General features: G+C 38.6%; 1 protein-coding gene across 1 annotated transcript; it reads left to right on the forward strand.

Moving 5' to 3' along the window:
- Positions 1-21,172, forward strand: LOC139976741 (uncharacterized). The gene is made up of 18 exons (XM_071985459.1): positions 1-147; positions 1,667-1,909; positions 2,330-2,463; positions 3,273-3,468; positions 4,349-4,458; positions 5,315-5,345; positions 6,130-6,163; positions 6,749-6,877; positions 8,167-8,273; positions 9,473-9,554; positions 9,766-10,066; positions 10,932-11,215; positions 11,755-11,887; positions 12,823-12,883; positions 14,053-14,230; positions 14,891-15,118; positions 15,762-15,826; positions 15,994-21,172. Exons 2-18 carry the CDS (start codon positions 1,688-1,690, stop codon positions 19,123-19,125), a joined length of 5,427 nt encoding a protein of 1,808 aa, XP_071841560.1. The 5' UTR covers positions 1-147; positions 1,667-1,687; the 3' UTR covers positions 19,126-21,172.
- The last annotated feature ends 789 nt before the right edge of the window (positions 21,173-21,961 follow it).

Here is a 21,961-nt window from a genome sequence, read left to right on the forward strand (position 1 = left end):
GTTTGATGCTCATGGTACGAAACTGCCCGTGGTTCGTGGATCCAATGTATTATTCTAGCAAAATATGCTATACCAAATTGGTCAACAGCATTAACATGTAAGCAGAGTCTTCGTCGAGATATCTAAACACCTGCAAATATTCTCCAGGTAAATATCTGTAATTAAAGAAAGACATGTCACAAATATTAAAAATGGCTGAGATTATGGCTTCTCACTGACACTTTAATGTGACCATTGCTTCGTGAAATTCAATGTAATGTTGTTAGGTCATTATGTACGTAGCCTAACATGAAACCTATAACATTAGGCCTTATGTTACTGTCATTTGGCTTTATCAATCCTAGGCCTAAGTCAAGCCTAACTTTAGGTAAGCTAGGTCTAAATAATGTAATAATAATTCTTTTCCATTGCGACTAGAGCTCCAGAATAAAAGTAAATTCAAAAAGTTAGAACCTCAAAACCTTTGATTAATGCTCATTAGGTAATACAATTGTATAAATTTCCTTCAACATATTTATTCTATAAAAAAAGTGACATGGAATAACTTTTTAAAACTTATGAAGTTTCTGACATAATTGAAGTTTGTAATGTAAAAGTCTGTATTAATTGGGATATTGTTTTTAGTTAATCACAACATAAGACTTAGGATATAAATAAATGGAATAGAAAGCAACGTCTTCTGGGCCTATTAGCATCGGCAAAGTTGTAGAAATTAGGCCATAATTAGTTCAGCAGGATTATTGGCTACGTAGCCTAACATTCACTTAATACAGGTTAGGCTTGCCCTGCAGGCAGACACTATGCTCCATACTTTTTAAGTTAAGTCACCCCAGATAGATCCGTGACAGGAAAACCAAACAACGTAACTGATCCACTCTCAACTCCAGTACTGTGTGATGTGACAAGGTTACGTCAAATGTGTATAGCGAGTTCCTTGGAAATTAACAGCTCATGACATGAGTTGCATGAATACCTTATGTGATGTGACAATGTTATGTCAAATGTGTATAGGGGGTTCCTTGGAAATTTAACAGTTCATAAGGGGCATGAACACTTTATGCATGGTGAAAAGGAGGGATGGGATTGGTTTTTCTCTGCTACTGTGATGGCTCAGAAGCATAATTACTAGGGTTTGCCTGAAATGTTTCAATTTTAGCCATTTGCCAAAAACCCAGAAACAAGTCCAAGTAGCAAGTCTTTTGGCTAAAATCAAGTAGTTCTCATTAGCATTTTCCTCACTTACAAAGCATATTAGTTACTGTACATACAGACCTTTCAGAGCATTGGGATCATATTTAGCTGATAATAAGCAGTAAATACATTACTTACTCTGGGCATTGAAACCATGCTGATTCTCTGACTGACGATTCTGAAATCGACACATCTTTGTTTATGTTCTTATCAGAAAAGCTTCCTACTGGCAAACTGGAAAATCCAGTTGGCATTTAGCCAGTAGATAGCTCAAAATTGTTGAGGTCTTATGTTAAGCAGTTTCTAACTTAAGTTTTGATTTATAATGGTACAATAAAACCTGTTAAGAAGTATCTATAGTACAACAACATTATTGTATTCTGCCCTGGTCATATTGCCAATACCAAGACTCGTACCGTTATAGTATTTCACACCGATGTGACCATGACTCATTTCTGATGTTTACCTTGTGTAGACCTCTTGAGTGGAAGAGAGGATGGAGAAGTCACAGGAAACAAAGCTCGATAATGGAGGCAAGTCAGCTGGAACCATCTCTGGCTCAAACACAGCACCAGCTACCGAGAAAATGTCCTCGTCGAATACAAAGAAAGAATCAGAACGCCAGAAAACAACGAAAGAGCGTGATGAACAGGACACCTTCAGTCCTTGTGTGTTTGGTAAAACTAAATTATGGATACCTCAGGAATTGAAGAACAGTGTAAGTGAACTAGGAATAAAAAACAATACTGACCTTTTATGGAGTGGTAGTAAGGTTTGACAGTACTTTGTCACTAGCAGTACTTTAGCCTGAATTAAGACAAGCGTATGTTGATGATTTTGTTTTCAATTCAGAGTAATGCACATTCCTTCATCCATATCGTTTTTGTAGTTACAAGATTTTGCTAATTCTTAAGAGTAGTCATGGGTGCTTGTGACTTCATCTTGACATTGTGGTACAGAACAGTTCTTTCCTTAAATTATGGTACTCCTCAGAAGCAGGATAATGAACATGTTGCCGATGGTCCAAAGCAAAGATCAGATCGCCTAAGACTGCATTTTCAGTATCTAATTCTTTCAAACCATTTTCTCCTGTTATTACATTGAAATAGTAATTTCTAATATTTTTTGATTTACTTAGCCTGGTATCTTGCGTGAGATTGTCTCCATGAAGACATGGGAAGATGTTTTGACATCTGAGGAGAGAAGTGCTCTTAGTAAGCACTTACCAACATTCACAGAGAATAATGGTGAAGAGCAGAAGGAAACCCTAAGGTAAGAACATTTACCATCCACAGAGATAAGAGCCTTCAACTACATATGGTTTAAGAATTCAGATAAAAAAATAGTGGGCGCTATTCTAAAATACATAGCAACTATGAGTGATAGCATACTGTTAAATGTTAAACCCTATGCCCAGCCTTGGAAGTGTGGTCCTTTCCAAAAATCCCAATGTTTGAAACCCATAAACGTTAGCTCTTGGCGTATCACGATAAGTTAGAGGTATGAGCATCGACCTGAAACTGACATAATTCGTATATTATGCAATAGTCACGTATTGTTTTGGGTGTCCTTAAAAATAAAAAATGTTGTAAAAGCGTGGAACTTTTTCAGTTTTCAAAAAAGAAATCAGATTAAACCTGGAATTTGGTTTGATTGATTTTGTACTATGGTACTATGGTAGCTGCTTAACACCTCCCCCCACCCCCCCCCCCCCCCCAATGAACTACTTGTATACATTGCATAATAGTATTTGAAAACTCACAACTGAAATTTATTAGGATTTTTAATCAGTTTGTGCCAGTGAAAGAATGACAGCTCATGAAGGTAACATTTACTTATAGTCCAGAATAGTTTAAAGCTGAAACTAAACACAAAATAAATATCTGTAGCTGCACTATTCATTGACGTTGCTTTCAAATGAGTAGAGCCTATCTCTTCTTGAAAACTTCATAGCCTCCCCCCTACCATCCCCCCCTACCATCCCTCCCTCTGATGGGGGAGAATTGATTAAAAAAACAAAAACTATTTGGTCAGGTCATAATAATATGCCTTCAAAGTCTTTGATTTTATGCACCCCACAGGCGACTTTTCGAAGGTGAGAACTTTAGATATGGCAATCCATTAGAACAGTTTGAACAAGACCTGAGCATGGGACGGTTTGGTGTTGACAGTGTGGAGAAGCAAAGAGCCTGGCAGCGATTACAGAGAGAGGAATGCCAGCTACAGAATTCACACAGGTTGCAAACGATGTTACCAGAGGTCCTGATAAAGAGACAGGTAGGATGTACAGTAATAGCAATCTGCTTATCAAGTATTCTGTATCAAGTACCAAGTATTCTGCTTATCAAGTATTCTGTATCAAGTACCAAGTATTCTGCTTATCAAGTATTCTGTATCAAGTACCAAGTATTTTGCTTATCAAGTATTCTGTATCAAGTATCAAGTATTCTGCTTATCAAGTATTCTGTATCAAGTACCAAGTATTCTGCTTATCAAGTATTCTGTATCAAGTACCAAGTATTCTGCTTATCAAGTATTCTGTATCAAGTACCAAGTATTTTGCTTACCAAGTATTCTGTATCAAGTACCAAGTATTCTGCTTATCAAGTATTCTGTATCATGTATCAAGTATCAAGTATTCTGTATCAAGTATTCTGCTTTAGAAGTATCAAATGGAAGATTCAAAGGCCACCAGACCACCATGCTACCACCATGAAATAAGTCTGTGTTTAATCGTCTTGGAAGACGAAGGCAACCAAGTATACCTAATGGCTTCATGTCAGGTGGCTATCCTTCTGACAGTTTTAGAGTGTTTTGGAGTTGTTCTAGTCTCTAAATGCTATAACTTGCAATTTGAATACTATGTACAATCCCATTTGGGGAATTTTTTTTGAATGCAACTATTTCATTTGCTATGTTAGAACTATAATCATAACTAGTGATAAGCAATGTCTTTGTCTGATGGAGACTTTGGAGAGTGATTAAAAAATAACTCTTCTTAGTACAAGATAATGGATCTGGTGTGAATCATTCTGCTTTTGTTCCAGTTTATGAAATACAGCAAGTTATGTTAAATTTAAATATATATGAATAAATATTTAAGAAAAATCAAATATATATATGTATAAAATTGTGTATGAAATACTTCCATTTTTAGGAGCTGCTTGAGGTTGTACAGTTTACTTCACCATCAGAATACATCAAGAAACCTCAACAAGACCTCAGAAAGTCAAAGCTGGACAGCCAGGAAAAGGAAAAATATGAAATGTAAGGAATAAAGTCTTAACTCTCTTTTTGCAACTATTTATAGAAATATTTGATCGTTGAGAGCATTGTGGTCAGATGGGTAAAGGCAATGAACTTGATCTGAGGATGGCAGGTTTAAGCTTCACCCTATGGGACCTCCCCCCCCCAGGTGACATGTAGATGTGGTTCACTGGAGTGCCTGATGAGCAACTGTTTGAGTTATGTACACTTGGATTGGGGGAGGACAAGTTACCAATTACCAGGGGTTAACTGTTGCCTTTATACAAGACTTCAACTTTTTATACTTGTAGGTAATGGGGCCCCCCCCCCCCAAATAAATGACTTAAGCTGTACTATATAAGCATAAAAACTTAATATTATTACAAGATACTTTCATCACTCATTTTTTCTCATCATAATTGAAGCATTTTTTTAAGTGGCTATGACTGCCTCTGCCATGTGTCATTGTTTTAACCTGCAATGACACAAGTTACAAAAAAAAAAAAAAAAAAACATGAGTCAAAACAAAAGTGAATGTGTGATTTAAGGTTTGAATTAGTGATATGTTTCCCTGACAGGACAATTTATATCTGACTGAATTGTGTATCTAACTGATAACCTGATAACCTGGTAATCTGATAACCTGATAATGAATGAGAGATATTATGAATCCATGAAGATAGTCCTCATCAGATCTAGTATCAATCAGATCTGTCAAATACGATCTATACTTTCTGTACGTTGTTGAAACAAGATAACTACTCAGGTTTGTTTCATGTCTAGAGACTGCTCATGTTCAAAAAGTTCTATGACAAACAATTCATTGCATATATATATTAAGAAAAATGCTGCTAACTGTTTTTGTATTATTTTTAAGGCTTTTGGAAGATCTGAGTAAAGAATTAGGGGTGAGTATTTTGTTGTATTTTCTTGTCTAGTTAAAGCCAAAACTCATCGTCTGTAGATTGATTATTTCTAGTTAAACTACTTTAATTTACATTAAATTTTAATTTATACTATTTCATTACTTGACACAATTTCATTATACTTTCATTCATGTTGCTGCTACTGTTTCAGTTACATATTTGAAGACAGTGGCATGTGCAAAGAGGATAAAAGTTCGGTGGGGATTGTTCCAAATTCAAAAGTATTTATATTGGTGCTTAAAGCACCACCTTGCATTTTGACCAAATTTTATAGTCTAAATATGCCTTGGAATTCACCATTTGAAGTTTCAACTTTGATTGTTTTTGTGTGAAGGGGAGGGGGAGAAGGAAGGGGACCCCCAGAACATGTTCCATACACCCACAGCTAGGCCTATAAAGGTTCATGCCCCTAACAAAAACAGGCGGATATTTGTAATTTGGTCCCCCTCCCTCCTCCCCTTTCCCATTCAAAGGTTTTGCGCCAAATCTCATGTGGAACAACTGTTTCTATTCAATTAGAGAAAATAAATCTGTCGCCCAATAAATGTTTTGGGATACTCTCAGCAGATTTAAATAAGGAGTTTTAGAAGCAAATTGCTATATGATGGCACAGATGTAATGCAATTTCTTTTAAACAGAAATGTTAGAATTTAATTTTGTTTTTGTAAGAGACAAACTTAAGAGCTCTCAAAACTGTTACAAATTTGAATACTATATTATTTCAATGTAGTTATGCCTAATATCACTATCCTCTTCCTCGATTCAGGAATCTATGCTTTCAGACGAAGAAATGGAAAATGGTGAGTTGGAATGCTCTTTAAACCTTCTGATCTGTTTTATGGTTCCACTAAAAATCTATGTTTCGTCTCCTAGTTTTTGGAAGGGATTTAATGATTTAAAGACATTGAGCTATGAAGGTTGAGTTAAATTTGCTTGTGTTTTGCAGCTAGTAGTCTTTGTACAGTTAGTTACATTAAATTGTGGTGTGTACAACCTCCCCACCTCCACCTCTACCATGTTTACATACCTTGTTTCTTTCCATGTTAGTCTGTTTAGTATGTTGCAATAATGTAAAGGAAAGAAAAAAAAGAGTTATTTTGGATCAAGTAGATATCAGGGAATATTTTATCCAGTGTCATATTGCTAAAATGATATGCGAATGGTCAAGTTGCCAAGCAACTGCAATGACAAAAAACAGAAACCATAGCAACCGTACATAACATCCATGGCATGTTATAATAGACAAACTTCAGAGCCAGTCAAAGTTGCTACACAAACTTTGAACACTAAATTATTATTCACTGGGTGTATTTTTTATAAAAACAATTAGAGTTTGTACAGTTTTGATTTTTCTTTTTGTGTGTTTTGGGGGATTGTTGTTATAGGTTTATGCAGTGATGAGGAAGATGCCTTTCAGTTACCATGGGAGGACAGGTTCCACAGACTCTTTGACTCCCCATCGAAAATACCTCACTGTACTCTGACACGTAAACCCTCGAGTAGTGAAGTGAATGGTAAGTAGAAGTAAGATATGCAATTTAGTGAAAGTTACCCTCGAGTGAAGCATTGGTGGGCATCTTGTCTTATAAACTGTTACAGACGCTAGTCGTGGTCAGAATTGATTCATGCTTCTTTGGTTCTTTTCTTGTTTAATTTAATTTTTTCCTTCTTCTGGTTGTTTTTCACTAGCTTGATAAACCACAATTTTTTTTTTCTCTAGTTTCCATCATGTGTATTGACTATTGTGTATACAGTACTCCTGTATTGACTTTTACGTACATGTGAGAAATTTTGAATTGAAAAGCCGGTGTAAGTTTTAAGTGAACCAGTGCTACGGTCGAAATGAATGAAGTTCGTGGGGTTAGAAGCAATGAACCTAGCATCTGGAAAGTTCAAGCCTTGGTCTACTTAGGGTTTTCATCCAGGGGAAATCTGCAGTTTTCCCATCTGAAACAGTCCAAAGAATTTTAAAAACTATTCAAAATTGAGCTTTAACTGTAAATCAGATAGCTACCTGATGTGAAAATTGAGCTTTAACTGTAAATCAGATAGCTACCTGATGTGAAGTGTAATTAATTAGCCATACGGCTTCTCCCGTATGCACATGAGACTGTTTAGTGTTGTAAAGTAACTGCCCTCCAGGCCGGTTGGGTATTGGACCATATTCTTCTGTAATAGTGTAGAAATGTCTAGTGGTGAAATGAATGGTAGGTTGCTGTTAGTGACTAAGCTTCCAAAAAGTGGGGTGGGGGGAGGCTCAACATCAGAGGGGCACTTTCTCATTCCACAACCACCGCTGGTTATGCTATAAACTGATTTCACACCGGCCATATCACTTAAAGATATATGATGTGTTAGTATGCTATCAATACTATTATGGTGCATGTGAATATTAAAATAAAATATTATTTAGCAAAGGCTTAATATATCCAAAAGACAGTTCTTCATCAAAGGGGCACATTTCATTTGCCAGTAGGGCACATTTGCTATTTTGGCAAAAAGTGGGGGACACATGCCCCCCGGCTCCTACCCCCCTGGCTACAGGAACCTAATTACTGAAATTGAAAAACATCTCCTGTACTGGCCAAGAGATACCTAAGGCTGAGCAGTATTAGCATAGAGTGGGCTATTGCTACGAGCAACAGAATCATTGAATAATGTTGAACACATAGGTACCAAGCTGTCACTGTATTAATATATGTTGTGTTTAAGACATTGGGAATGATATTTACGAAAGGATGAGTTGATACTAGTTTATATCTCTGTCTCTCATCATCATTGTCATCATCATTGTCATCATCAGGTGCTGTTAAAGAGGAGAATCCTGTCAAGCCTGAGTTCAGTCTGGTAACAGAGGAGGATTACATGATGATGCTGGAGAGAATGCAGATTGTCAAAGAAGATGCAGTTGTAAGAGAATTTAAAGTCTGTTGTTTTTGTTGGGTGGTTATTTATTGTCAATCTAACCAGGCTATGTTGTATCCACACATAATAGGATACTACTAAATCTTAGCCCTGTATAGATAAGTGAGGTTATTACCTAAAATGCTTTTATTTTTGCTATTTCTTACCTGTTTAATACAACATTCTATCATTCATCTCCTCCATATTGATTGTAATATAATGTAGTATATTCCCGCATAAAAACTTAAGTTTTATGCCTACTGTATTGTCTATGTTTCTGGTGGAAGTTTGATGGACTACTGTATTGTCTATGTTTCTGGTGTAAGTTTGAAAGACTATGGTAACAGATTATGTTTTCGGGGTACTTTGTCTTTCCCATAAGGATTTTGGCCAGCATCAAATGAATAATGTGGCATATTGAACGTAAAATGCTGGTTTACTGAAAAAGCGATTCTTCACTTAATCTGTCAGGGATGAAGAGCACTCTATGCCAGATTATAATAAGACAGAAGTTTAAAATAAAACTAAAATAAAAATGAAAATAAAATAAAACTGTTAGCAAACTGCTTATCCACTAGAGAGCCTGTGTAAGAGAATGTGTAAAAGTAAGTTGGCCTGACGTTTCGATCCTAGTGGGATCTTCTTCAAAGGCTAAATGACAAGTAACAGTAACAGAAGGGACAAAAATAAAACTAAACAGGTGCAATATAAAAGGTAAGGGTGCTGCTTACTCTGGGACAAAAGATAAAATTTAATCCAATTATATCAGATATATGATGTATGTGATTCATTGATTTTCTCTCTCAGAATGTGAATCAGATTATTAGAAATATTTACAAGAATAGTTTTAGTTTTTGTTGATGGTTAAAGTATAATCGGCGTATGGATCAAACCAAAACAGTTTGCTATTTGAACCATAAAACTTGCTGTTGTGTTGGAAATGTTGTTTTTCATATTTATCGTTGTTGTCGCGTATTAATTTACATCTGCATTTGTGATGTAGGAACATTTGAATTATGGGGACGGATTCTGAACAAAAGTGTTACAAAGGAAACCAGACCTCATCCTAAAATTTCTTCCAAAAGTTTAGTTATATACTAGGATTAGAGCCTTTTTTTTAACTACATCCCTTTTTTCTTGTGTGTTTCTATTTACTTATCAACATTCCAATTTTATTGACCTATTTACTTATATTTTGGTTTCAGGATCATCCAGAGTTCATCTTTAGCCATATCACCCTCCGTGACATCATCAACAGGACCTATCCTGTTAAAATCAGATCTCAAGGTAACGGAACTATTCTCACATTTTTACAAATATAGCTGTACTGTTTTCTTTTTCCTATAGCTTGAAATAACTACCCTCCTCATGACTTTGGACATCATACTCATAGGAAAAATTGAAATAGAAATCTCAAAGACTCCTTTGTTCAGCATGCGATACATTGGCAAAACTAACGTTTCTACGATATCATGATTATCCGTTTCTTATCTCGCAGAGGAGGCCAACGCTCTGAAAAGAAAACGGAAGAAAGAGAAAGAGGAACTGAAATCGAAAAAGAAAAAGAAGACACCGACAACGAGTCCTAAGCCATCGACGCCTGTATCCGTTATCAGCTCGCAGGATTCTTTCCTAGGGATGGAAGTCCCCAGTTCACCAGAGTCTACCTCTATCAGTATCCAACAGGAACCAGTACCCGTTGTCATCAAACAGGAAGAGACACAACCTCCACCTCCTCCACCTCCTCCTCCACCTGCTGCTGCCGCTGTTGTTAATGTCACTAATGCTCTCCCTCAAGGGTAACAATCATACCTCCTCTTGTAGTCAGCTAACTTGGATCACTGCAACATGTGAATAATTTAGTGTTGATATTTGGTTTAGCAGTTTTAGAATGCTCTGAACTTTGTCTATAACACAAGGCATACCGTAAACAAATCCGCTATGTACATCTTTGTACCTGTATAGCAAATTTATTAGCTATACCGGTGAAATTATTCCCTGCTCGTAGATGTATTACTTTCGATCTTAGAAGTCTGAAATTATGAAGTTTGTTAGCTTCACTAGTTAAGTTTTTATTGCAGTCATAGTTGTTAAAGCCCAAAAGTTGACACCTTTTTGATATACTTGATATTGTATGTTATTAATACTATATTACTGTTTATTATTGACATATGAACACGTATCTGGGCTTCAAAATTGTCAGAATCATATTGAGTCTTTTAAATCACTACCTACTTCATTTCATTTGGGGAAAGAAAAAAAAAATTAGGGGGTGTCTTAGTTTGAAAAATAAATCTTTATTTTAGGTAAACTGATACATTTTGGTAAAAATTGACAGAAATCAACAAGTCAATGCTAAAAGGTTCTGTAAAGCAGGTTTCATGGTTTGACATTAAAACCAGTAAACTTACTTATCTTTGATTTTACCTCAGAGGTCTTTCTCTTGCGGGGATAATCAAACACGAACGCACTTTTAAAGTATTGATGACCACTTCAAATTAACAATATATACACTGTAATGTATGACATGAACTTTATTCCATTTTTTCACTTTTTTCCCCCAAATCCTGCCATTGGAATACAGGTTCCTTTCTGGTTTTATACATATCGAGCATTCCATATGTAATATGATAATATGTAAATATGTGAATATTGTTTTTACAGATCCCCTGAAGTACATAACAAAGTCCAGTACCAGGTACCTCATAGCTTCTTTGCTTTACTACGCAAGTACTTTAACATAGCCATGAATCACCAGCTATGGGTCAGCGAACTCCAGGAGAGGGTCAGCATCTGGGAGAAGTCTCCGGTCAGTGTCCTCTGCCCCTGGCGACCCTTGCAGTTGAGCTGGTCAAAGGTCGTTGAGAATACCCTGTACTTCCTGAGCCTTGAAGAACAGGGAAAAGTAGTCAGATATCTGGAAGAGGAAGATGCCTGGGTCTGGCCTGGTGAGTGCATCTTATGAGGTCAAAGGTCATGTAGATGCCAGGAGTCGGGATTGGGTGTTAAAGGGGTGTTTCATATAGAAATTCCACTGCAGGTTAAAAGTTAGCGTACAAACCACCACTCTTGAATCATAATTAAAGTAGTTTAATTATTTTGCACTCCCAATTCCGCTCTCATTTCTCCCCCTCCATTTTCTTCCCCTCCACCCTTTCTCTCCCCCTTCCCTCCCTCCCTATTCCCATCCCCTCTTTTCCTCCCCTATTCCCATTCCACTCCCCTCTCCTACCCCTATTCCACAAAATTGAATAGTATGTTCATCTGTTGTTTCTTTCATTGCAATATAACACTATGAACTTGATCTTTTATGAAGCACTGTTATGCATATTATAGTATAATAGTGACTCAGAAGTTGGGGGTTCGTGGACAACTCTGACATCCACAGGGGGTTCGTGGGGGGATAAAGTTTATAGGGAAACCCTGATTTAGAGCATAAAATGACTTGCATAGTGTTAGTAATAATCATGACTGCCTCATCCCACAGATCCGATGTCTGTCGCCAACGATCATTTGACGATGTTGTTCAAGCGTTGGCTTGACCTGATGCTACGGGTTCAGCCGGTGGTTTCTCCCATGGCTTGTAAGGATGGAACTCTGGTCATTCCAGAACCAAGAATGTGAGTCATTAAGAGTTTCATCACCACTTACCTTATTCATATTTTCCTTGTTATAATATTCTCCTGCCAGTATTTTTTAACCAAGACCATGGTTTCTTAATTTCAGCCATGTTAAGAATTAATATTTAAATCAGTGTAAATCTTCAGCAGGTATGATAATACTGCCACTTTGAACACTTGTATTATAGATTTATAGATAGAATGGTAAGTATTAAAGCAATGATTGTTAATTGGCTGCCAGATTTATTGAATGTAGAATATACTACTCAATACAAGTTGGAAATTGATTGACTAGGACAGCGCACAGGTTGTTTTCTCTGGGTGTCCATTAGTTATGACAGAGTCTTTTATTCTTATTTAAGGATTTTTTTGTTTTACCCAGATACTCTCATATCCTACATAGACCAGTCAACTTTATGAACTACATTGTGAAGTGATTTTAGTGTTGATATTGCACCAAGGATTTATAAATGAGTAGCAGTTCTTACTCCGTATTGATAATTATTACTGTCGTTATTGATACCAATAACTTAATTAACATTGCTACTTGTGTAGGTACACGGAGTACACGGTCAGAAGTAGAAGTATTGATAGAAGTATTGTTAATACAAGTATTGATAATAATTATTGTCGTTATCGTGTCACTGATACCAATAACTTAATTAACATTGCTACTTGTGTAGGTACACGGAGTACATGGTCAGAAGTAGAAGTATTGATAGAAGTATTGTTAATACAAGTATTGATAATAATTATTGTCGTTATTGATACCAATAACTTCATTAACATTGCTACTTATGTAGGTACACGGAGTAGACGGTCAGAAGTAGAAGTATTGATAGAAGTATTGTCAATACAAGTATTGATAATAATTATGATTGTCGTTATCCAGTAACTGATACCAATAACTTAATTAACATTTGCTACTTGTGTAGGTACACGGAGTACACCGTCAGAAGTAGCTCAGAAGAAGAGATCGGTCAGTTTCAGACACAGGTAAGTTGAAATAGCTGAAGGATACTTATTTTGGCCCAGTGAGTAAATTTCTAATATGCAAATGATTTGTTGTGGTAGTATGTTACAATGTAATTTTCAAAATGAATTGGAAGTTGATTTTCTTTTCTATGAATCAATTTTTCAAGACTGTCTTGTGTAAATCAATTACAGTTTAGAAAAAAAATTGAGTTAATGCCTGTCCAAGATGTGGGCTCCAGGAAAAAGAAGAAAAGAGAACGGGGAAAAAGTGTCGTAAATCTTGTTGAAGGGTCGTGAAATAGATATGTTTCTCTTGTTGAGCGTGAGCGACAGCGTGGTGGCCGATTGGCTACGGGGTTGGACTCGTGATCCAAGGATTGCTGGTTCGATTCCTGCCTAGTTCATTACGTTGTGTCCTTGGTCTTTATCTCACTTGCCTCTCTCCACCCTGGGGTTAAATGGGTACCTGTGAGGTAACTTGTCATTGGGCGCAGTATATAACTGCTACCGACTGGAGGGATTGTCTCTGGGACAGGTTATCATTGACCAGGGGTAATGTAATGTCTGTAAAGCGCTTTGAGACCTATCGCTGGTATAAAGTGCTATATAAAAAGCAAATATAAATATTATTGTTGGGGAGGGTGGTAAGGAAGTAGGCCTATGAGAACCCAACTCTCCATCAATATTTAAATGTTAAACCTGCCAAGTATCTGCTCAAGTTAGGACTGTTAGTGAATCAGATTAAGACATTATACAAGAAATATCTCACTGAATGAACAATTATGTATGCAACTCATAGTTATCTTCAAAGTTGTTTAAAAGTTGGTTGCCTGGTCACATGCAAAGAGCAAAACATTTTCTGCTGTTTTGGATAATGTAACTTGGCTGAAGTTTGCAAACTGAACTGTATTGTTGTGTGATTTCAGAGCTTAAAGACCAAAATTAGTGGTCATATTAAAGCTGTCTTAAACTTTCAAAAGGATACTAGCATCACAGAGCTGTTTCAACAACCACCCAAGTTTATAGCTGAAGAAACTTCTCCAAAATGGGCCCTTTTAATGTAAATCATTAAAAATTTGCATCAAATATGTAGACCTTAGCTTCTTCAAGCCCCTATCATTAGGAATGGAAAAACAGACATTTCATCCATATCATGTTTTTTTTAGTGGATGCATTTCTCGTCTTTACAGGAACTACAACGTTTTTCAGAGCCTCAAAAGCCATTTACTTACTGCCAACATGGTTACGAGTCTGTGGTAGGTCCTGTCAAGGGTATCACCCCCATGGACCCCTTACCTGCCTCCAAGGGCAGAGAACACTCTCTCCTGATATCAGATAGACCGTCATATGTTACCATCCTCTCCCTGGGTGAGATCATCATTTTGTTTTTCACATGATGTAATAATTTTCTAGTTTCTGTTTTATATGGTATATTTATTGCTTGTGAGTAGATTTTGCTACTTAGTAACATGATTAGTTCACAATGGTGTCATCAATGCCAAAGGTTCGTTTCATGTGATTTCCTATCCTGACGTTTCTTTGAGCATGTAATATCTTTCCGTTCTCTGTGAGAGAAAACACCAAATACTGTCACAATCAGGGATTCAGGGGGGTAGGAGCCGAGGGGGGGGCACTGGGGGCACGTGCCCCCCACTTTTTTCCAACATAGCAAATGTGTCCAACTGGCAAATAAAATGTGCCCCTTTGATGAAGAACTGTCTTTTGGATATCTTAAGCCTTTGTTAATTTTAAATGGAGTCACGTGCACCATAATAGTATTGATAGCATACTAACACATCATATATATTTAAATGATATGGCCGGTGTGTACCGGTTTATAGCATAACGAGTGGTGGTTGTGGAATGAGAAGTGCCCTCTGATGTTGTGCATGTGTTAGTGATAGTGTTAGTGTTAGCCTTGTGTTAGTGGTCATGTTTTCTATTGGTACTTTATCTGTGGACCTTTACAACGGCACCCTGTTCGTTATGCACTTGTAATACGTAATACACAACATGTTTCCCTTTCAGTGAGAGATGCAGTAGCGCGTCTGCCTAACGGTGAAGGGACAAAGCTAGAGATTTGTCATCTGTTGAAGGAGTCCCAGTACATCGCTCCAAATGCAGATGCCAACCTCCTGGCAGCAGTCAGCGGTGCTCTCGACAGACTTCACAACGAGAAAGACCCCAGCGTCAAGTTTGATGCTACTCGCAAGCTCTGGGTGTACCTACATCGTAACAGAACAATGAAAGACTTCGGTAAGCATTCCATTTAGGGATATGTATGTGTTTTATAGATTCTTTATGTTACCCTTGAGGGGTATCTGTTGCTCTATAGAATGGCTGGAACAAATTTGACCATTCCCTCACCCCCCAACCCCCACCCACACCCCCCACTCCCACCCCCAAAAAGGAAAAAAAAATCCCATTCAGGAAACACTGTGACTCTGCAATATTGTAAACCCCCACCCCCACCCCCACCCCACCCCCAAAAAGAAAAAAGATTCTCTCAGAAAGCACTGTGACTCTGCAATATTGTAAACCCCCCAACCCCACCCCCACCCCAAAAAGAAATTAAAAAAAAATCCCATTCAGAAAACACTGCGACTCTGCAATATTGTAATTTGGAATGTTTAACCCAAGAACAGTATCATCATTTCAATAAATAGTGAAAGCGACAGACAATCATGAGAGTTCAATGTGAGTTACAAACTTGTTAGAACTTTGTAAACTTTTATTATAGATTCCCATACATTGCTGGAATCACTTTGGCAGAGATGCATTGCCAAACATTATCAAAAGCTAGAAATTGTTTTCTGCCAGATCGTAAATTATGTTTGTCCTCTTCCCTGTTCTATCACGGTTATTCTTCTTACTCTTCGTATTTATTGTTGCACAACAGAACGCATTCAAATGGAACAGATCATGGCACTTCGAACCAAGAAGGCATCGAGTAAACCCAAACAGGTGAGCTGGTGACTTATATAATACATTCATACAGAATATTGTATTATTATTATTATTATCTGCAGGAATCAAGTCATTGTTTACAGTTGCATTTAAATAGATACCATAATAAATGTTCACTGTCTAGTTTTATTACTTGAGATATTTGTTTCTATGTCTCTTTCCAGGGCTCACAAATGAGAGTTGCACCTCTTGATTATTCTGCCGACCTTACTACGAGTGGTTCAGAATCTAGCAGTCCTTCTTTTGATCTGTCTAATCGGAGTTCTCCCGGAAACGCCAGGAGTCTTAGCCCTCGTGTTCTACCTCACAGTCCAAGGTCTAACATGACACTTGCTCAGACAGATGCCAAGGATCAAACGAGAAGCTTAGTAACTGGTATAAATACATCTCAGGCTTTGGATAGATCATTTAGTGGTATCACCCCTGGCACAGCCTTTCCAGATACCCATATTGATCCCAACATCTCTACTATACAGTCTCTGATCAGTGAATCTCTCATCAAGTCTCAATTGATGAAGAAGCCATATCAACGTTCTAAGACACCTCCCGCATCTCTAGGCAGACGCAACACATCTTCTGGCTCCGTGGCAAAGAGGGCTCAACTGTTATCTACTGGAGGGGTGCAACGTAGCATGTCCATACCTGCATCCTGGCCCCATCTGACCCAGTCTGCTGCTGGGGACTTGATTCACTCTGACGTACTGCTGTCACAAACTTCAGCAAAACCAACGGCCAGAAAGGATCATTCCAGGTCCCTGGATGCTGTCATGGGTAGTAAGAAAACTGATTTTGGGAGCAAAATGAAAGCCAACTCTCCACGGTCCAGCAGCAGCGAAAAGAAGAGTTCTCTCGGCGTTAAAAGTAAAACCAAAGGAGAGAAATCCAAGAGCTCTAAATCATCGAGCTCGGAGAAGAAATCGCCGACAGTACAACTGAAGAGTGGAGCGATCACAGTCACCTTGCCCTCGTCTGCCCTGAAAGGTCAAACAGTGCGAAGTATCTTAGCCAGTGCTGCGAGCATCACCAAAGGCAACACCACCACTCAGCAAGGAGAGGAGCAGTCCCATCCGACAGTCCAAGCAGTCAGGAAACGGCTTATGGCAGAGAAGAATCAGGGCTCTAAAACCAAACTGGTTAAACAACCCGAGGTGAAGTTACCCGGGCCGGACAGTTCAGACCAGGGTGGACACGCTCAACCCCAGAAGGTGGACCCAAAGAGGGCTGCAATACCTACCATCATACTAAGACCGACTACCTCATCGTACATTGGACAGACCACTGCAGTGAGTAAAGATGGCGCAGTATCTCCAGCACAGATATCTGCACAATCTCTGGCTCTAGTAGGAGCAAAGCCTTCTGGTGTCATAACGGGCATTGCCACTTCTCAAGTTCCAACTTCTAAGCAATTACCTTTATCCCTGGTGGTCTCTGGTGCCTCAAGTAAAGCCACTCCGTCTGTCAGCAAACCAACTCCTTATATCCAACAAGGCAACATCCCAATACCATCCCTAGCTCCAGGACAAAACATTATCTTACAAATGCCTGATGGATCAAAATTCATGACCAGTATCCCCGCCGGTGCAGCTACAGCAACTGCGACCATCTCGACTAAAAAGTCAACGGCTACCAAACTATCAAAACCAGGACCTGTTGGAAGTGGGGTCAACAAGGGTGCAGCCATTGGAGTTCTGCAACCAACCACTGTAGTCACAGCACATCAGAACAAGCACGTAACCACCCAGCAAGGAAGAATTCAAACCAGCACTGCTAGCTTTCACAATCCTTACGAATTCGATGACGACCAAGACCTTCCACGGCCAGTACTCGGAAAGTCGTTTTTAGCAACGAGCGGCATCATAAAGTCGCACGGCCAAAATAACCCAATCTTTACAGTAGCTGGTAATCCAAATCAGGTACAGAGAGTTCCTCTCAACCTTGCCACAAAACAGGGAAGTCCAGGCCGGAAGCAGGCAAACCTAGTAACCTCTGGTAGTCATGTGGGCAAGAGTACCTCTTTATCACTGACCCAAGCTGGGCTGGTGAGGGGTACACTTTCACCGACTGGACCCCTGAGGGGAACGATCATACAAACAGGACCGTTGAAAGGAGCTGCAATGCAGACTGGAATTTCCATGGGAGCAGTCTCACAGGCTAGTTTGTTGAAAGGAGTCGGACAGACCGGAATGATAAAAGGAGTGGTCTCACACCCTGGCATGTTGAAGGGTACAACCATGACACAGACTGGGTTATTAAAGGCAACAGTCTCACAACCCGCTATGGTGAAAGGATCGATCAATCCACAGACGAGACTAGTCAAGACGTCAGTCTCGCACTCTGGTCTGATGAAAGGAACGACGTCCTCACAAAGAGGGAACTTCAAGACTGCTGTCCTCCCGCAGTCTAATATGATAAAGGGAGTGATGACCTCTCAAAGCGGGAAGATGTCTGCCACACATAGTACACCACAGCAGGTCAATCTCAGCCGCACAATAACTGTGACTGCGGGAAACATAGTCAGCAATGCTCCGGGTCAAGGATCGCAGGTCAGATCCGGGTCGCTCGTCGCCAAACCTGCCAGTCAGGATACGTCAACCGGGTTCTCCAGAACCGATGAGAGGCAACAAGTTGTTGAGAGATGTAGCAGGATAACGGAGGCCAACCGAGATACGTCAGAGGTAAGAGAGCTTAAAGCTGGCAATAGGTACAGATTGGTAGATATACAACAAACACCTACATCTTTAAAGAACTCAGTGGAAAGGATTCCATCAAACACTCAAGCCACCGTTAGAACTGGACAGCTGATTAATAGAAACAATCCGAGAGGCTCTGCCGTCGTTCCTGCCGGGAGGATGTCTTATAGACCTCATTCGTCCCCCGGAATCCTCAGAAAGACCCAAGATCCCTCGCGGAAACTTCATGTGAACCGTCCCGCTATGAGAGTGACAAAATCAGTCAGTACCGGTGCAAGCAATCAGCAACAGACTGTTAAAGCAGAGATGAAGTTTTTATCCGGCGGTGGCGAAAACCAATCCGGGGACTTGTCGGTTACATCAGGCAAACCCACAGAGATGAAGACAACCCTTCAGCAAAATAGAACTTTCACTGATAAACCCAAGCAGCAGGATGATGTGAAGAAAACTACTGGCATAATGAGGAACAGCTTGATCCTCGGTAGCGACTCAACAATGGGTGAGATGGAGGGCAAAGCAAAGACTGCCAAATTAATAAAATCACAGGAGTTAGCTGAAGCCGTCTCAGGGGATATGTCAAAGCAAGGTGGCCAAGAACAAACATGAGTTATCTGTTAGAAGTCATTGAGAGAAAACAGGTAAATCAGTGTAGAAATCATTGAGAGGCCAGAAATATTATTCATGTGATTTACGGTTGTGATAGGAGTCGAAACCACAGTGAAATCTCAGATATTAGAGAATATTAGAGATACTAGAGAAGACTAGCGTTGCTGAATTTATACAAACCATGAAACCTAAAAACTTGTAATCGTTTGTTGACAAGCATGTATCCCAAACTGCCGAAAGATTTGCTGGAAAGGCTTTGCAAAGACTTGGAACTTTCTAAACATATATGCGGATTTTAATAGCTTTATTTCAGCTATGTAACCCCTTACTGTGTTTGGGGATATGTCAAAGCAAAGAACAGACAGAAGTAAATTTGTTAGAAATATGAATATTCTAGGGGATATGTCAAAGAAAGTTGACCAAGAGCAAACAGAGGTAAATCGGTGAGAAATCTAAGCCATTTTAGGGGATATGTCATAGCAAGATGAGCCAGAGCAGACATATGTTAGTCTGTTAGAAATCTGAAGCCATTTTAGGGGATATGTCATAGCAAGATGAGCCAGAGCAGACATATGTTAGTCTGTTAGAAATCTGAAGCTATTTTAGGGGATATGTCATAGCAAGATGAGCCAAAGCAGACATATGTTAGTCTGTTGGAAATGATTGAGGGGTATCGTGCCAGGAATAATTGTGTTATTATTATGTTGAAAGCAGTTGAAGCCATGTTGAAATCTCAGAAACTAACTGAAGCGGCACGGACTTGTCCAAGCATAGTCACTGTGGGAGATCCATATGGTTACAAATGTGAAAGATCTGTTGTCGAGTTGTTCACGGCTGAAAAACTAATTTGAAAAGCAGCAACATGGATACCAGATTTGGCTGCAAAATAATAAGATAAAACTTGAATGTGGCCTATTAAGCCTTTGCGGTTTGCATTAAAAGTGCCATTGCTGAGATAAGAACATGTTTATGTCAATGATATCATTGTATTGGATAAGTGCATGATGTAATGACTTGTGATGGCACACATGGGCAAGCTATCAAACTGTCTTTGTCATGGGTTTTGGTTTACTGCGATACATTTTGACGGAGATTGAGTTCTACATATAGCAAGTCTGAATCAGCAAAAAGTTGCTTGCCCGACTCTTTGCAGCCTCCTCTTTATGATATGAAGACTCTTCTAATAGTTGATATAGGTTTATTCAAACCATTGTTTTCTTTGACACTTTCACAACATACACAAAGTTCTCACTAATTAGTATTATTAGTATATTAAATCATGAATATTCAACAAATCAACTGTTTCCATCAATCAGTGCAATTGTTGCAAATCATTGACCTAATATGAATTTGGGAGTAAATTGTAATATGGTCAGTTACTTAGGTTCTTTTGTTATTGTTTGTGTGTCATGGGGAAGGGGGGGGGAGGGGATAGTGGAGGAGGGGAAGGGCTATTGTAACCTACATTATTCATGTCAAACCATATAGTATTCATTCACATATAATTGGATACTTATGATTTTAAGAATTCTGTGTGGATACAGCAATTTGCAGGCTTCTAACATCAGTTGTAAGCTAGTTTAACCCAATGTAGACTCTGCCGAGGGGTTATATATGTAGGTCTCCCAAAGGTGTATAATATGATACTTCCTATGAGATCAGACCGGTAGACTATCCAGCATGTCTCTGTAAGGTTTGCTAGAATGTCTGAGAAAATGTGCTAAAATGTCTGATAAATGTGAGATTTCAGGATATAAATTGTCACTCTTAATCTCCACCTTCCGGCCTTAAATGGCGAAAAAAATAACCCAGATTATTGTATGACTCAGTAGGTTAGGTTTTGTTGTGGAGCGATGTGGTTAACATTTCACTCAACCTGCGAGAAAGGTTGGTGTAGGGTGATAATGAGCATTCTAATAAATTGTACAGAGGGGATGTATCATTGTTAATGTATATATTGTTAATAGAGGTACTCTGTAAGTACATGAATTAGCATATATAGATTTGTGTACAGCCAAGAAGAATAAAGAGGTGAGGAGAATAAGTATCTACAACTTTTATCAGTTGAATCTTTTGATTTTCTTGTCCAGTGGCCAGCAGAATATTGACATTATTTGTCCCGTGTTCAACAGAATATTGATATTACCTTAGTAAGTGTCTTTGTGATATATTTGGGTTTAGTGTGACTTTTTTATAACCAGAAAGCCAGTGGGCTTATTGTGATTCCTTGCCAACTGAGATTATAATCCCAAGCTTTCGTCATTGTTGATTAAATTGATCAGCGGGTTCTTTCACTGACTGTGGACCTACCTAGTAAATATGTTAACTTACCATGTTTACAAGCTATTATTAGCAAATTAACTCAAGCCCTGCTCCCTAATAAATGTGTATAATATCACATTGAACATATATTATCATGTACCAGCTATCTACAAACACCTTCACACAAAGTATGATTCAATTCTGAAATGTTTACATTTGACCCTGTGACCTAATTAATATTCTTGAGATGAGCTCCAGAATCAATAGGGCTCTTCTACTCACTATGGCGCACCTACATACCAAGTATGACTTCAATCCAACTTCTATGGCAATTAAACTTAAGCCTGCCCCCTAATAAATATGCATAAATCAACTTGAACACATATTACCATGTACCCACTATCTACCAACACATTAATACAAAGAAGGAATAAATTCTGACTTTTTGTTGCAGAGTTATAAGCATTTGGAGATTTTCACATTTGACCGTGACCTCATTATTCATGAGATGTGAATCAAAATCAAAAGGGTCCTTCTACTCACTATGGAGCATATATGTATCAAGTATGACTTC

The sequence above is a fragment of the Apostichopus japonicus genome, chromosome 12, assembly GCF_037975245.1.
Source record: "Apostichopus japonicus isolate 1M-3 chromosome 12, ASM3797524v1, whole genome shotgun sequence".
Taxonomy (NCBI): Eukaryota; Metazoa; Echinodermata; class Holothuroidea; order Aspidochirotida; family Stichopodidae; genus Apostichopus; species Apostichopus japonicus.